The 17,765-nt window shown below is 50.6% G+C and overlaps 1 protein-coding gene across 1 annotated transcript in view; it reads left to right on the forward strand.

The window, feature by feature from the left end:
- Nucleotides 1-356: 356 nt before the first annotated feature.
- LOC124011147 (melatonin receptor type 1A-A-like) overlaps nt 357-17,765 on the forward strand; it is a 36,189-nt gene continuing 18,780 nt past the window's right edge. The window contains exon 1 of the mRNA XM_046324211.1: nt 357-723. Within this exon, the coding sequence (XP_046180167.1) occupies nt 537-723 (187 nt within the window). The 5' untranslated portion in view covers nt 357-536. The remainder of the gene's footprint in view (nt 724-17,765) is intronic.

Raw genomic sequence — 17,765 nt, forward strand, 5'->3', positions numbered from 1 at the left:
CCGAAACAGTGGCGGGGTTTTATAAAATAAAGGGTCACTACAGATTACAAAAGGAAACAATAGTATAAATACAGTGTAATACACTATTCTAATAAAATCTATGGGTTGGTATAAATAAAGCATGAATGACTGACAGTAATGAATGAACACATTAATAAATTATAGACTCGTGCGAGTGAAAAGCGTCGTGAAGACTTGATATGAATTGAGCACCAGCTTCAAACATGGAGTGGAGAAGTGCTTACCACGTTCGGCCACTAGGTGGCAGTATTTTCATCACTTAGGCTACAGTTTAGTCTTGGAATCCGGCACTGAAGTTGCCGCGGAATGTGACAGACGCGCAAAGTGATGGAAGACGATGCAGGGCTATAAAAGTGTAGCTGCGTGTCGTGGCAGAATAATTGAACTTGGGCACTCAGAAGAGGACCAAGCTACAACAGGTGAAATAGAAGTTTCAGCTGCGCAAAGACGGCTACTATGGATCGCAAACCTGAGATCTATTACGAGACTGAGAGAAGGTGAAGAGATACGATAAAATGAGAAGAAATGAAAGCGGTCTGACGAACGGTTCTTCAGTGGCCCCCCACGACACTAACCTGAATCGCCCTCCATGGGTTGCGACAACTTTGGGATGCTTTCTGATTTTCACCATTGTCGTTGATATTTTGGGCAACCTCTTGGTCATTATCTCCGTGTACAGAAACAAAAAACTCAGAAACGCAGGTAAGTCAAAGTAGCCTAACCCAATAAAATGTATGTATTTTGAAAAGCATACTGCCATTTGCTGTAGTCTTTTACAACCAAATGAAACTTATTTGTCTATCTTCATTTCTTAGTTGTACCACCCTGTTGCAGGAGAACTTTCCTGTAATGCAGGAGATTAAAAACTTTTAATGTATTTATGGTTTAAAAAGGCTTCTGAAGTTTGTAATTTCCCCTTTGATATTTCAGACATGATTTTCTCTTACTTTTTTGTTGGGTTTGCTAGATTCTTCTAAATTCATTATAATTCACATAACCCACACTTCCTGTTGCTGCAGGATTATTTTCTTGCTTTAGCAAACTGGCTCAAATTAAGATCCTACATCTGTATTCTGCATAAGTACAAGCCACAGAGATGTCCTGTGGATGTCCTGCCTTGCCGGCCCTGGACATAAGCGACATAGGCGGTCGCAGAGGGCCCTCGACAGACCCTCACTTAGGAACTCAGTCTGTTGAGTGTTAGAATAGTAAAATACACAAGGTGCAATTTCATCAGCAGTGTTCCTCGTGTTATGTCAGTCACTGACAGTCACTCAATTAGCCCATGTCAGCAAAAAATAATTAGATGAGTAAATTAGTCTACCCCGCTATCTAAACTTGTAATCATGGCCGATTTTCTGACCGGGCACGTTTCAAGGGCCTGGTCCTCTACGTTCTAAAATTAATTTCAATCATGGCCGATTTTCTGACCGGGCACGTTTCAAGGGCCTGGTCCTCTACGTTCTAAAATTAATTTCCTGCAATGCTACACATTTTACAATGGGGTGTAGAGAAAATGTTGCAGTTTTAAAGCAACTTTTCTCAAATTCTACACATTTTGCCATGGCTTATACCATGTTAATATTATATCTGATTCAGAGTGACCTTTCATTCTCTTCTCATTATTGTAACCTCATTCTGTTCAGCATCACAGAGCAGATGTTTTAAATATGTTTATTTATTGAACTAGGCAAGTCAGTTAAGAACAAATAGTTATTTATAATGACTGCCTACCCTGGCAACGCCGGGCCAATTGTGCACCGCCCTATGGGACTCTCAATCACAGCCAGTTGTGATGCAGCCAAGATTCGAACCAGGTACTACAGTGACGCCTCTTGCACTGAGATGCAGTGTCTTAGACCACTGTGCCACTCGGGAGCCCAATATCCTGTGTGTTCAACATCACAGAGAAAATCTATCATCATTACTGTAACCTCAATCTGTTCACCTTCACAGAGAAAATATATCTTCATTACTGTAACCTCATTCTGTTCAGCATCACAGAGTAGATCTATCCTCATTACTGTCACTTTATTCTGTTCAGCATCACAGAGTAGATCTATCCTCATTACTGTCACTTTATTCTGTTCAGCATCACAGAGTAGATCTATCCTCATTACTGTCACTTTATTCTGTTCAGCATCACAGAGTAGATCTATCCTCATTACTGTCACTTTATTCTGTTCAGCATCACAGAGTAGATCTATCCTCATTACTGTCACTTTATTCTGTACAGCATCACAGAGTAGATCTAGCCTCATTACTGTCACTTTATTCTGTTCAGCATCACAGAGTAGATCTATCCTCATTATTGTAACCTCATTCTGTTCAGCATCACAGAGTAGATCTATCCTCATTATTGTAACCTCATTCTGTTCAGCATCACAGAGAAAATCTATCCTCATTACTGTCAACTTATTCTGTTCAGCATCACAGGCAATGTTCCCTCAAAAAAATGTTGGTACTGAGAAAATGTTAGGTCTGCTGAGCGCAAACTCGAACAGTGTGAAAATTCTGTGCAACTTCCAGCATGTGTTTACTTTGAACACTGAAGCTGTACCCGCTTTAACTTACAGTTTGAACAGTAGTCAAGTAGGCTACTGTAGCTATTTTATCATAATGTAGTGGCTGGTAGGCCGGAGTGGCTGGTAGGCCTACAATGGAGAAAATGCATCCCATAGCATTTTAACATGTAAATAGCTGTTATATCATTCAGGTAACATTCCATGAGACTTTGGAGAGAAAAAAACATACAGGGCTTGAGACTAACCTGTTCATCCACGTGTTATTCATATAAGGAGGTTACTGAAAATGTTCTTCTGTTGTTTGATGCAAGAAACACTTTACAAAATAAAATGCATTATTATTCCCATACCATTGTTACAGAGAATCAGAGAAATGATGCTACCCTGTGCCTATTGGTTACTTAGCTTATTCAAGCCTCTCTCAAAATACAACACTGCCCCTTTAAGACAAGAAAACTCTGAACCTGACTCACATTTCAAATATGTCTAGAAGTGTACATGTTTTGTGCTCTTGAAGAAGCAATCACTCCCCCATTGCTGATTACAAATTATCTATATCTGGGCTAATAACTCGCTAACTAGCAAAGGATATGAAGAAATGTGCACACGTGGCCACATGCAGCCCTTATGCTTATGCTGTAAACACAGTCCAGTTCAAAGTGAATGGCCACAGATCCATATATGGCAATGGTCTATTTGCATATATGCCTCCTGCAGCTTTGATTGGTTATGGCATTTTGTTTTGGTATGTTGCATTGAAAGTGGCTAATATTGCATTGAATCGATCACAATTCCCACAGTAAAAGGAAACATTGAGAGTGCTAACTAATGGGGAAAACTCTAGAAAGTTAAGTGAAGTTCAACCTCATAATTCTCTGTGCAGGCTGATATTTCTTCTGAGCAGCAGTCCCGGGGGAGCTGAGGGAACATTGATCACAGAGTAGATTTATCCTCATTACTGTAACCTTATTCTGTTCTCAATCACAGAGAAGATATGAATGATGTGTGAAACAGGCTAGCTGCTGTGTGTGGTCACACCTCGTTATACAGACAGGTGTGTGTTGTTGTGGAGGCTCAAGTGGCAATTTAATGATCCTCAAGGGCAACATTGACTGGTATTGGTGCAGGTACTGTAGTGCTGTAAGTGTCATCAGTAGGGTTGCAAAATTCCGAGAACTTTCAATAAATTCACTGGTTTTCCAGAAATGTTGGTGGGGGGATTTCTGGTAAATCAGGTAATTTATTGAAAGTTCCTGAAAGATTGTAACCCGAGTTGTAAAGCCAACATTTATTCTGTAGAGCTGCTGTTATTTTACTCCATGACGTCCTTTTCATTTGAGTTAACCTTCATTGTTGGAACCTTGGGTTACCACATGAGCGGAACACAATCCTATTGCTGCTTAGGCCACTACTTTTAGCAGCAGCAGGTAATTGGCTCCTTATCAAACATATCAATAAAATCTAAATGAATTGGTCGCGTACACATGTTATTGCAGGTGCAGCAAAATGTTTATGTTTGTAGCGCCAACAGTCAGCGCTACACTAACGCTACACTAACGCTACACTAACGCTACACTAACGCTACACTAACGCTACACTAACGCTACACTAACACTACAATAACACTACACTAACACTACAATAACACTACAATAACACTACAATAACACTACAATAACACTACAATAACACTACAATAACACTACAATAACAATACAATAACAATACAATAACACTACACTAACAATACAATAACAATACAATAACAATACAATAACAATACAATAACAATAACAACACAATAACAATAACAATAAATAACAATAACACAATAACACCACAATAATACTCTACAATAACAACACAATAACAACACAATAACACTACAATAATACTCTACAATAACACTACAATAACACTACAATAACACTACAATAACACTACAATAACACTACAATAACACTAACAATAACACTAACAATACAATACAATAATAATACAATACAATAATAATACAATAACACTACAATAATAATACAATAACACTACAATAATAATACAATAACACTACAATAACACTACAATAACACTACAATAACACTACAATAACACTACAATAATAATACAATAACAATACAATAACACTACAATACAATAACACTACAATACAATAACAATACAATACAATAATAATACAATAACACTACAATAATAATACAATAACAATACAATAACACTACAATACAATAACACTACAATACAATAACAATACAATACAATAATAATACAATAACACTACAATAACAATACAATACAATAATAATACAATAACACTACAATTAACAACACAATACAATAACAATACAATAACAATACAATAGCACTACAATAACACTACAATAACAATAACACTACAATACAATAACAATAACAATAACACTACAATAACACTACAATAACACTACAATAACACTACAATAACACTACAATACAATAACACTACAATAACAATACAATACAATAACAACACAATAACACTACAATAACAATAACACTACAATAACAATACAATAACAATAACAATAACACTACAATAACACTACAATAACACTACAATAACACTACAATAACACTACAATAACACTACAATACAATAACACTACAATACAATAACAATACAATACAATAACAATACAATAACAACACAATAACACTACAATAACAATAACACTACAATAACAATACAATACAATAACAATACAATACAATAACAATACAATAACACTACAATAACAATACAGGCCTCTGCGTCCCAAATTGACACAGGCCTCTGCGTCCCAAATTGACACAGGCCTCTGCTTCCCAAATTGACACAGGCCTCTGCGTCCCAAATTGACACAGGCCTCTGCGTCCCAAATTGACACAGGCCTCTGCGTCCCAAATTGACACAGGCCTCTGCGTCCCAAATTGACACAGGCCTCTGCGTCCCAAATTGACACAGGCCTCTGCGTCCCAAATTGACACAGGCCTCTGCGTCCCAAATTGACACAGGCCTCTGCGTCCCAAATTGACACAGGCCTCTGCGTCCCAAATTGACACAGGCCTCTGCGTCCCAAATTGACACAGGCCTCTGCGTCCCAAATTGACACAGGCCTCTGCGTCCCAAATTGATGAGGGGTCATGTGTTCACACCTCCACCTGCCCCAACCAACCTCCTCCTACCTCGGCAACCTTTGTGCATAGGAAGCAATATTTAAGAGGAAAGAAGAACACAAGACCAGGAGGGAACAGACAGGAAAGATAGAACATGACAACCCGAAACAATGGTCAGTCATGTAAACATTCAGGAACATGGCACAAAAGACCAACAGCTACAAACTCCAACGAAAAGAACATCAGGGTCCTTCTTAATTTTTACAACTCCCAACGATTCATAGTCACTTCCAACGATTCATAGTCACTTCCAACGATTCATAGTCACTTCCAACGATTCATAGTCACTTCCAACGATTCATAGTCACTTCCAACGATTCATAGTCACTTCCAACGAAACAGAATTTCACTGATTTCAATCATTTAAGCTTGTAGTGTTCAGCGATCTTCAACAGCTGTTCTTAAGTACATAATTCTAACAGGTCCTCTGATGGAAAGCGAATGAACTTGTCTACATGAGACACCATAGTCATAAGTAAATAATCTTGCTCAACTCCTCTGCTGAGCACATCAGACCACAACCAGAGAAATGACAATCACCCTGAGCACCACAGAAGAGAGATGAGATACGGAGCTTCCCCAAAACCTACAATAACTCAACCCTAGTCTTCGTGTAGATTTTTGGTGGGTATTTACGCACTGTAGCCCACTGGCAAGGAAATAGAACTCCCCAGCATGCTGGCAAATTCCACCAAGCCACAGACACCACACAAAAATAACAAACATTTAACCATGCCCAACATGTCCAAAATTGAAACACGTCGCTAAGCCTATCAGGGGAAAAAGGCTATAGCTCCGGGTAGCAAGTTCCACTACCCTACACAAATCTCCTACCGAGGTACACAGCCGATTTACTCACCTCCTCAGACTGACTTCCCAACAGAAAGTAGAACAAGAGTTTCCAGGCTAGGCAAGGCCTGGAAACTAACCATTATACTCTCTCCAACGCAGCACACAAACCAAACAACAAAGGCAACCAATACTGGGCCGATCACACTCAAACACCATATTCAAACCAAACACGTACCTCCACGGTCTCCCAAACCAATAGTTCAAAGATCCCGCACGAGCCCCCACTTGTCACGAACCGGCTCAAAGCCCGTAACAAAGGGAGACAACGTGGAGATAAGGAGTAGCAAAATATATATTTATTAACTAAAGCAACTAAGTATAATATACAATGGTGTGTGTAATCAGTAATCAGAGTGTAAGTGAGTGTTTTGCATGAATGTGATAATGCAGGGTGATGAAAGGTGCCAACGCAAACAAACAAAAGGCCACCAAGAACCACAACACAATCTACAACGGGTGTCTGCATGGAGAGAGTCTCCTCCATGAATGTGGAAGAGGTCTATTTATCCTGGGAGACACCTGGCCCAGGTGTTTCCCATGTAGCTGACGACCCTCTCAACTCCGCCCACCGGCATCCTAATAAGGAAACAAGAACAAAGACAGAATACGGCAGACAGAGTGGGAGGGTCGTCACACTACAATAACAATACAATAACAATACAATAACAATACAATAACAATACAATAACAATACAATAACAATACACACATAATACATAAAAAGAAAAAGGGATAAAGACCTCTGAACGAGCAACATTGGACCCAGCGGATAGTTTCTCTTGTGTGGTGTTCATGGAGGGGTTATCGCTGGTGCTACGACTAAACCTTCTGGTACCGTCCTCCTCTGCCAGTTAGACAGGATGGCTTCGTGTTGATCGTTTTCTGGCCTGGGGAATCACCTTTGCTACAAAGTACAGTCACAGTTTAATCTAGAAATGTATTCATATTGCATTCTTTAATCTGCACCAAAGGGGGAATTGCAGCCTCCAGATTATTCATGAGTGCTTTATAACATAACGTTTAGATATAAATACAGTCACTTTGTGGTTTATTTATTTAGGAGAATATACAGTGTATGTGCATAATGCATTGTAGAGCCTACATGCTGTTAACTCTGACTGTGACTCCTGGACACTGAAACACCAGCTCTCTCCATGACATAGACTGACGACGTGAGTCCAGTTCAGTGTTATAATCCCTAATATATATGCAACCAATGCTTATACAGTACTTACCTGGACTGAATATAAATTGTTGCCAATTACCATAAAGTTAAGTGCTTGAATATAACGTACTGATAAGCACAGAGAAAATTGAATTGCCCGTTTAAAGTCATCTAAAAAATTTTTTGATATTGTAAAAATGATTGTCAGCAATTTTAGAAGTGTTTGTAAATTTAGTGCAGGAGGGAGTATAGTAGTAGCCTCATGTTTAAAAATAACTTTGCTTTGGAAATGACATTTTTGCAAATGTCTCTATCTCCTCCACGTCTCTCTCTCCCTCCCCCACGTCTCTCCCTCTCCCCCCACGCCTCTCTCTCTCCCCCACGTCTCTCTCTCTCCCTCCACCACGTCTCGCTCTCTCTCCCAATGCCTCCCTCTCTCTCCCTCCCACGCCTCTCTCTCTCTCTCCCCAAGCCTCTCTCTCCCCACACCTCAATCTCTCTCCCCACGCCTCTTTCTCTCTCCCCCACACGTCTCTCTCTTTCCCCCACGCCTCTCTCTCTGTCCCCTATGCCTCGCTCTCTATCTACCTCCCACGCCTCTCTCTCTCCCCCACGCCTCTCTCTCTCCCCCATGCCTCGCTCTCTTCCCCATGCCTCTCTCTCTCCCCCCACGCCTCTCTCTCTCTCCCCACGGCTCTCTCTCTCTCCCCATGCCTCGCTCTCTCTCTGCCCATGCCTCTCTCTCTCTCCCCCCTCGCCTCTCTCTCTCCCCTACGCCACTCTCTCTCCCCCACGCCTCTCTCTCTCCCCCCACGCCTCTCTCTCTGCCTCCCACGCCTCTCTCTCTCCCCACGCCTCTCACGCCTCTCTCTCCCCCCCTCTTACTCCCACCTCTCCCTCTCTCCCCCATGCCTCTCTCTCTCCCCCACGCCTCTCTCTCCCCCATGCCTCTCTCTCTCCCCCACGCCTCGCTCTATCCCCAATGCCTCCCTCTCTCTCTGCCTCCCATGCCTCTCTCTCCCCACGCTCTCCCCCCCACGCCTCTCTCTCTCCCCCACGCCTCCTCTCTCTCCTCTCTGCCTCCCACGCCTCGCTCTCTCCCCCACGCCTCTCTCTCTCCCCCACGCCTCTCTCTCCCCCACGCCTCTCTCTCTCCCCCACGCCTCTCTCTCTCTCTGCCTCCCATGCCCCCACCTCTCTCTCTCTCCCCCCCCACGCCTCTCTCTCTCCCCCATGCTCGCCTCTCTCTTCCCCCATGCCTCTCCCCATGCACCTCTCTCTCTCCCCACGCCTCTCTCTCTCCCCCCCCATGCCTCTCTCTCTCTCCCCCCATGCCTCTCTCTCCCCACCCTCTCTCTCCCCATGCCTCTCTCTCCCCCACGCCTCTCTCCTCGCCTCTCTCTCTCCCCCATGCCTCGCTCTCTCTCTGCCCATGCCTCTCTCTCTCTCCCCACGCCTCTCTCTCCTTTCCACCCACGCCTCTCTCTCTCTCCCCCACGCTCTCTCCCATCTCTCTCTCTCCCCACGCCTTCCATCTCCCCCCTCTCTCTTTCCCCCACGCCTCTCTCTCTCCCCCAATGCCTCCCTCTCTCTCCCCTGCCTCCTGTCCCCCCACGCCTCTCTCTCTCCCTCTTCTCTCTCCCCACGCCTCTCTCCCCCACCCCTCTCTCTTCTCCCCCACGCCTCTCTCCCCCCTCTCCCCACCCTCGCTCTATCTCCCAATGCCTCCCTCTCTCTCCCTCTCTGCCTCCCACGCCCCACTCTCCTCTGCCTACTCCCCACGCCTCTCTCTCTCTCCCCACGCTCTCTCCCATCTCTCCCCCCCCACACCTCGCTCTCTCTCCCCACACCTCGCTCTCTCTCCCAATGCCTCCCTCCTCCCTCTCTCTCTCTCTCTGCCTCCCACGCCTCGCTCTCTCTCCCCACGCCTCTCTCTCTCTCCCCACGCCTCGCTCTCTCCCCCCCTGTCTCCACCCTCGCTCTCTCTCCCAATGCCTCCCTCTCTCTCTCTCTGCCTCCCACGCCTCTCTCTCTCTCCCTTCCACGCCTCTCTCCCCACGCCACTCTCTCTCTCCCCCCACGCTCTCTCTCTCTCTCTCCCCCATGCCTCTCTCTCTCTCTCCCCCCACGCCTCTCTCTCCCCACACCTCTCTCTCTCCCATGCCTCTCTCTCTCTCCCCCCACGCCTCTCTCTCTCCCCCATGCCTCTCTCTCTCCCCATGCCTCTCTCCCATGCTCTCCCTCCCCACGCCTCTCTCTCTCCCCCATGCCTCTCTCTCTCCCCACGCCTCCCCCCTCTGCTCTCTGCCTCTCTCTCTCTCCCCATGCCTCTCTCTCTCTCCCCCCACGCCTCTCTCTCTGCCCCCATGCCTCGCTCTCTCTCTCTCTCTCCCCCCATGCCTCTCTCTCCCCCTCCCCCCCCACGCCTCTCCCCCGCCTCTCTCTCTCTCCCCATGCCTCGCTCTCTCCCCACGCCTCATGCCTCGCTCTCTCTCTGCCCATGCCTCTCTCTCTCCCCCACGCCTCTCTCTCTCTCCCCCCACGCCTCTCTCTCTCCCCCCCCCACGCCTCTCTCTCTCTGCCTTCCATGCCTCTCTCTATCCCCACGCCTCTCTATCTCCCCCCGCCTCGCTCTCTCCCCCCACGCCTCTCTCTCTCCCTCTTTCTCTCCCCACGCCTCTCTCCCCCCACGCCTCTCTCTTTCCCCCACGCCTCTCTCTCTCCCCCACACCTCGCTCTATCTCCCAATGCCTCCCTCTCTCTCTCCCTCTTACTCCCCACGCCTCGATCTCTCTCCCCACGCCTCTCTCTCTCCCCCACACCTCGCTCTCTCTCCCCACACCTCGCTCTCTCTCCCAATGCCTCCCTCTCTCTCCCTCTCTCTGCCTCCCACGCCTCGCTCTCTCTCCCCACGCCTCTCTCTCTCCCCCACGCCTCTCTCTCTCCCCCACGCCTCGCTCTCTCTCCCAATGCCTCCCTCTCTCTCGCTCTCTCTCTCTGTCTCCCCTCGGTCTCTCTCCCCACGCCTCTCTCTCTCCCATGCCCTCGCTCTCTCCCCATGCCTCTCTGCCTCCCACGCCTCTCTCTCTCCTCCCACGCTCTCTCTCTCTCTCCCCCCCACGCCCCTCTCTCTCCCCCCACGCCTCTCTCTCTCTCTGCCTCCCATGCCTCTCTCTCTCTCTCTCTCCCCCCCCACGCCTCTCTCTCCTTCACGCCTTGCTCTATCCCCCACGCCTCTCTCTCTCCCCCACGCCTCTCTCTCCTCATCTGCCTCCCATGCCTCTCTCTCTCTCCCCCCACGCCTCTCTCTCTCCCCCCATGCCTCGCTCTCTTCCCCATGCCTCTCTCTCTCTCCCCACGCCTCTCTCTCTCCCCCATGCCTCGCTCTCTCTCCCCATGCCTCTCTCTCTCTTCCCCATGCCTCTCTCTCTCTCCCCCTCCCCCACGCCTCTCTCTCTCTCCCCCATGCCTCGCTCTGCTCTCTGCCCATGCCTCTCTCTCTCTCCCCCACGCCTCTCTCTCTCCCCCCACGCCTCTCTCTCCCCCCACGCCTCTCTCTCTCTGCCTTCCATGCCTCTCTCTATCCCCACGCCTCTCTATCTCCCCCCGCCTCGCTCTCTCCCCCACGCCTCTCTCTCTCCCTCTTTCTCTCCCCACGCCTCTCTCCCCCCCACGCCTGCCTCTCTTTCCCCCACGCCTCTCTCTCTCCCCCACACCTCGCTCTATCTCCCAATGCCTCCCTCTCTCTCTCCCTCTTACTCCCCCACGCCTCGATCTCTCTCCCCCACGCCTCTCTCTCTCCCCCCATCACCTCGCTCTCTCCCCACACACCTCGCTCTCTCTCCCCCATGCCTCCCTCTCTCTCCCTCTCTCTCTCCCACGCCCCCGCTCTCTCTCCCCACGCCTCTCTCTCTCCCCCACGCCTCTCTCTCCCCCCCGCCTCGCTCTCTCTCCCAATGCCTCCCTCTCTCTCCTCCCACGCTCTCTCTCTGTCTCCCCTCGGTCTCTCTCCCCACGCCTCTCTCTCCCCCCACGCATCTCTCTCTCTATCTCTCCCCACGCCTCTCTCTCTCCTTCACGCCTTGCTCTATCCCCCACGCCTCTCTCTCTCCCCCCGCCTCTCTCTCTCCCCACGCCTCTCTCTCTCCCCCACGCCTCTCTCTCTCCCCCCCATGCCTCTCTCCCCCATGCCTCTCTCTCCCATGCCCCGCTCTCTCTCTCCCCCTGCCTCCCACGCCTCTCTCTCTCTCCCCACGCTTCTCTCTCTCCCCCCCCCACGCCCTCTCTCTCTCCCCCTCCCACGCCTCTCTCTCTCTGCCTCCCTCTCCTGCTCTCTCTCTCTCTCTCCCCCGCCTCTCTCTCCCCCTCTCTCGCCTTCACGCCTTGCTCTATCCCCCCCCCACGCCTCTCTCTCCCCCACACCTCCCCGCCTCTCTCTCTCTGCCTCCCATGCCTCTCTCTCTCCCCCCACGCCTCTCTCTCTCCCCCATGCCTCTCCCACGCCTGCTCTCTTCCCCCTCATGCCTCGCCTCTCTCTCTCCCCCACGCATCTCTCTCTCACCCACGCCTCACTCTCTCTCCCAATGCCTCCCTCTCTCTTCCTCTCTCTGCCTCCCACGCCCCACTCTCTCTCTCTGCCTTCCACGCCTCTTTCTCTCTCTTTCCACGCCTCGCTCTCTCTCTCCCCCACCTCGGTCTCTCTCCCATGCCTCGGTCTCTCTCCCCACGCCTCACTCTCTCCTTCTCTCTCCCCCACGCCTCTCTCTCCCCACACCTCACTCTCTCTCCCCCACACCTCTCTCTCTCCCCCATGCCTCGCTCTCTCCCCCACGCCTCTCTCTCCCCCCCACGCCTCTCTCTCTCTCCCCCATGCCTCGCTCTCTCTCTGCCTCCCATGCCTCTCTCTCTCCCCCCACGCCTCTCTCTCTCTCCCCCACGCCTCTCTCTCTCCCCCACGCCTTCACGCCTTGCTCTATCCCCCACGCCTCTCTCTCTCCCTCTCTCTCCCCCCACCTCGCCTCTCCCCACGCCTCTCTCTGCCTCCCATGCCTCTCTCTCTCCCCCCACGCCTCTCTCTCTCCCCCCCATGCCTCGCTCTCTTCCCCATGCCTCTCTCTCTCTCCCCCCACGCCTCTCTCTCTCCCCCCCATGCCTCCTCCTCTCTCTCCCCCACGCTCTCTTCCCCCCATGCCTCTCTCCTCCCCCCACGCCTCTCTCTCTCTCCCCCACGCCTCTCTCTCTCCCCCATGCCTCGCTCTCTCTCTGCCCATGCCTCTCTCTCTCTCTCCCCCACGCCTTTCTCCCTCTCCCCCCCCACGCCTTTCTTTCTCCCCCCCCACGCCTCTCTCTCTCTGCCTCCCACGCCTCTCTCTATCCCCACGCCTCTCTCTCTATCTCCCCCACGCCTCGCTCTCTCCCCCACGCCTCCTCTCTCTCTCCTCTTCTCTCCCCCGCCTCTCTCCCCCCACGCCTCTCTCTCTCCCCCACGCCTCTCCCTCTCCCCACGCCTCGCTCTATCTCCCAATGCCTCCCTCTCTCTCCCTCTCTCTCTCCCTCTTACTCCCCACGCCCCGGTCTCTCTCCCCACGCCTCTCTCTCTCCCCCACACCTCGCTCTCTCTCCCCCACACCTCGCTCTCTCTCCCCACACCTCGCTCTCTCTCCCAATGCCTCCCTCTCTCTCCCTCTCTCTGCCTCCCACGCCTCGCTCTCTCTCCCAATGCCTCCCTCTCTTTCGCTCTCTCTGCCTCCCACGCCTCTCTTTCTCTCTTCCAACGACTTTCTCTCTCCCCACTCCTCTCTCTCTCCCCCTCTCTCTCTCTGCCTCCCACACCACTCTCTCTCTCTCCCTCTCTCTCCCCACGCCTCGCTCTCTCTCTGCCTCCCACGCCTCGCTCTCTCTCCCCACACCTCTCTCTCTCCCTCTCTCTCCCCACGCCTCGGTCTCTCTCCCCACGCCTCTCTCTCTCCCCCATGCCTCTCTCTCTTCCCCACGCCTCGCTCTCTCTCCCAATGCCTCCCTCTCTCTCGCTCTCTCTCTGTCTCCCCTCGGTCTCTCTCCCCACGCCTCTCTCTCCCCCCCGCATCTCTCTATCTCTCCCCCACCCTCTCTCTCCTTCACGCCTTGCTCTATCCCCCACGCCTCTCTCTCTCCCTCCTCTCTCCCCACGCCTCTCCCCATCGCCTCTCCCCCACGCCTCTCTCTCTCCCCACGCCTCTCTCTCTCCCCCATGCCTCTCTCTCTCTCCCCCCCCATGCCCCCCCACGCTCTCTCTCTCTCTGCCTCCCACGCCTCTCTCTCTCCCACGCTTCTCTCTCCCTCCCACGCTTCTCTCTCTCCCCCACGCCCCCCTTTCCCCACGCCTCTCTCTCCCCACACCTCGCTCCCTTTCCCCACGCCTCTCTCCCCCACCTCGCTCCCTTTCCCCCCACGCCTCTCTCCCCACACCTCGCTCCCTTTCCCCACGCCTCTCTCTCCCACACCTCGCTCTCTCTCCCCACGCCTCTCTCCCCCACACCTCGCTCTCTCTCCCCCCACGCCTCTCTCTCCCCACACCTCGCTCCCTTTCCCCACGCCTCTCTCTCCCCACACCTCGCTCCCTTTCCCCACGCCTCTCTCCCCCACACCTCGCTCCCTTTCCCCACGCCTCTCTCTCCCACACCTCGCTCCCTTTCCCCACGCCTCTCTCTCCCCCACACCTCGCTCCCTTTCCCCACGCCTCTCTCTCCCCACCTCGCTCCCTTTCCCGACGCCTCTCTCCCCCACCTCGCTCTCTCTCCCCACGCCTCTCTCTCCCCACACCTCGCTCTCTCTCCCCACGCCTCTCTCTCCCCCCACACCTCGCTCTCTCTCCCCACGCCTCTCTCTCCCACACCTCGCTCTCTTTCCCCATGCCTCTCTCTCCCCACACCTCGCTCTCTCTCCCCACACCTCTCTCCCCATGCCTCTCTCTCCCCACACGTCGCTCTCTTTCCCCACACCTCGCTCCCTTTCCCCACGCCGCTCTCTCCCCACACCTCGCTCCCTTTCCCCACGCCTCTCTCTCCCCACACCTCGCTCCCTTTCCCCACGCCTCTCTCTCCCCACACCTCGCTCCCTTTCCCCACGCCTCTCTCTCCCCACACCTCGCTCCCTTTCCCCACGCCTCTCTCTCCCACACCTCGCTCTCTCTCCCCACGCCTCTCTCTCCCCACACCTCGCTCTCTCTCCCCACGCCTCTCTCTCCCCACACCTCGCTCCCTTTCCCCACGCCTCTCTCTCCCCACACCTCGCTCCCTTTCCCCACGCCTCTCTCTCCCCACACCTAGCTCTTTCTCCCCATGCCTCTCTCTCCCCACACCTCACTCTCTCTCCCCACGCCTCTCTCTCCCCAAACCTAGCTCTCTCTCCCCCACACCTCACTCTCTCTCCCAATGACTCCCTCTCTCTTCCTCTCTCTGCCTCCCACGCCCCGCTCTCTCTCTCTGCCTTCCACGCCTCTTTCTCTCTCTCCCACGCCTCGCTCTCTCTCCCCACACCTCTCTCTCTCTTCTCTCTCCCCCCACGCCTCTCTCTCCCCACACTCTCTCTCTCCTTCTCTCTCCCCCACGCCTCTCTCTCTCCCCATGCCTCGCTCTCTCACCCATGCCTCTCTCTCTCTCCCCCGACGCCTCTCTCTCTCCCCCATGCCTCTCTCTCTCTGCCTCCCATGCCTCTCTCTCTCTCTTCCCACGCCTCTCTCTCTCTCCCTCACGCCTTGCTCTATCGCCCACGCCTCTCTCTCTCCCCACGCCTCTCTCTCTCCCCCACGCCTCTCTCTCTCCCCCCACGCCTCTCTCTCTCTCCCCCACGCCTCGCTCTATCTCCCAATGCCTCCCTCTCTCTCCCTCTCTCTCTCCCTCTTTCTCCCCACGCCTTGGTCTCTCTCCCAATGCCTCCCTCTCTTTCGCTCTCTCTGCCTCCCACGCCTCTCTTTCTCTCTTCCCACAACTCTCTCTCTCTCTCTCCCTCTCTCTGCCTCCCACACCTCTTACTCTCCCTCTCTCTCTGCCTCCCATACCTCGCTCTCTCCCCTCCCCACGCCACTCTCTCCCCCCACGCCTCACTCTGTCTCCCCACGCCTCACTCTCTCCCCCCACACCTCTCTCTCCCCCAACGCCTCTCTCTCTTTGTCTCTCACACCTCGCTCTCTCTCTCTGTCTCTGTCTCTCTTCCTCTCTCTCTCTCCCACACATCACTCTCTCTGTCTCCCTCTCTCTCTCCCATGCCTCGCTCTTTCTCTCTGTCTGTCTCTCTCCATCGCTCTCCCTATCGCCCTCTCCTTTTTCTGTCTCAGTCTGTCTGTCTCTCTATCACTCTCTGTCTCCCATGTCTCTCTCTTTCTCTCTCTTTCTCTTTCGCTCTCCCTCTCTCTTTCCAGAACGTTCACAAATAGGTGCGGTATCACATCATCAACTTGTATTGATCACATTTTTACTAACATGGCTGAACATTGTTCCAAAGCTGTATCAGTGGCACTAGGTAACAGTGATCATAACTTGGTTGCACTCACTAGGAAAACTAAAATACCAAAAGCTTCCCCTAAGGTAATCTAGCGAAGGTCCTATAGAGGGTTCAATCAAGACTCATTTGTGGATGAGATTAAGAATGTGCAATGGTTAGAAGTGTGTAGTAAGGCTGATCCTGAAATGTCACTAAGTTTGTTTAAAAATGTATGAAGTAAAGGGTGATGAAACGAACTGTGGAGAACGTTGAATGTGATTATGGGCAGGAATTCGAACATGTCCGGCTCTTTTGTTGAATCAGAGGCTATATTTATTACAAAATCAAACGACATCACAAAACTACTTTAATGAATATTTTACAGGCAAAGCGGAAAAGTCCAGGAATGCTATGATTCCAACTGATGGCTCCATGTCATATACCCTTATAAAAGATTATATCATGAAGGAGAGGCAATGCATGTTTGAATTTCACCAAGTAGAAAGGTAAGAGGTAGAAAGGATGCTGTTGGATATGGATATCTTTAAGAAATGGCTTTCTTCTTGCCATTCTTCCATAAAGGCCAGATTTGTGCAATGTACGACTGATTGTTGTCCTATGGACAGAGTCTCCCACCTCAGCTGTAGATCTCTGCAGTTCATCCAGAGTGATCATGGGCCTCTTGACTGCATCTCTGATCAGTCTTCTTGTATGAGCTGAAAGTTTAGAGGGACGGCCAGGTCTTGGTAGATTTGCAGTGGTCTGATACTCCTTCCATTTCAATATTATCGCTTGCACAGTACTCCTTGGGATGTTTAAAGCTTGGGAAATCTTTTTGTATCCAAATCCGGCTTTAAACTTCTTCATAACAGTATCTCGGACCTGCCTGGTGTGTTCCTTGTTCTTCATGATGCTCTCTGCGCATTTAATGGAACTCTGAGACTATCACAGTGCAGGTGCATTTATACGGAGACTTGATTACACACAGGTGGATTGTATTTATCATCATTAGTCATTTAGGTCAACATTGGATCATTCAGAGATCCTCACTGAACTTCTGGAGAGAGTTTGCTGCACTGAGAGTAAAGGGGCTGAATAATTTTGCACGCCCAATTTTTCAGTTTTTGATTTGTTAAAAAGGTTTGAAATATCCAATAAATGTCGTTCCACTTCATGATTGTGTCCCACTTGTTGTTGATTCTTCACAAAAAATACAGTTTTATATCTTTATGTTTGAAGCCTGAAATGTGGCAAAAGGTTGCAAAGTTCAAGGGGGCCGAATACTTTCGCAAGGCACTGTATAATCTGTAGGGTTGTGGTCTCCTGTAACCTGACCTGATCAGGACAGTCATGACACAGGTTTCCAGCATGCATACAAAGAAGGGCATTCTACGAGTATGGACTTAGCACAAATGATAGATGATTGGTTAAATAGTATGGATGACAGGAAGTTAGTTGGTGCAGTGTTGCTAGATTTCAGTGCTGCTTTTGATGTAATTGATCATAAACTGTCACTAGATAAACTCAAA

Source organism: Oncorhynchus gorbuscha, linkage group LG23 (genome assembly GCF_021184085.1).
Source record: "Oncorhynchus gorbuscha isolate QuinsamMale2020 ecotype Even-year linkage group LG23, OgorEven_v1.0, whole genome shotgun sequence".
In the NCBI taxonomy this organism is placed as follows: domain Eukaryota; kingdom Metazoa; phylum Chordata; class Actinopteri; order Salmoniformes; family Salmonidae; genus Oncorhynchus; species Oncorhynchus gorbuscha.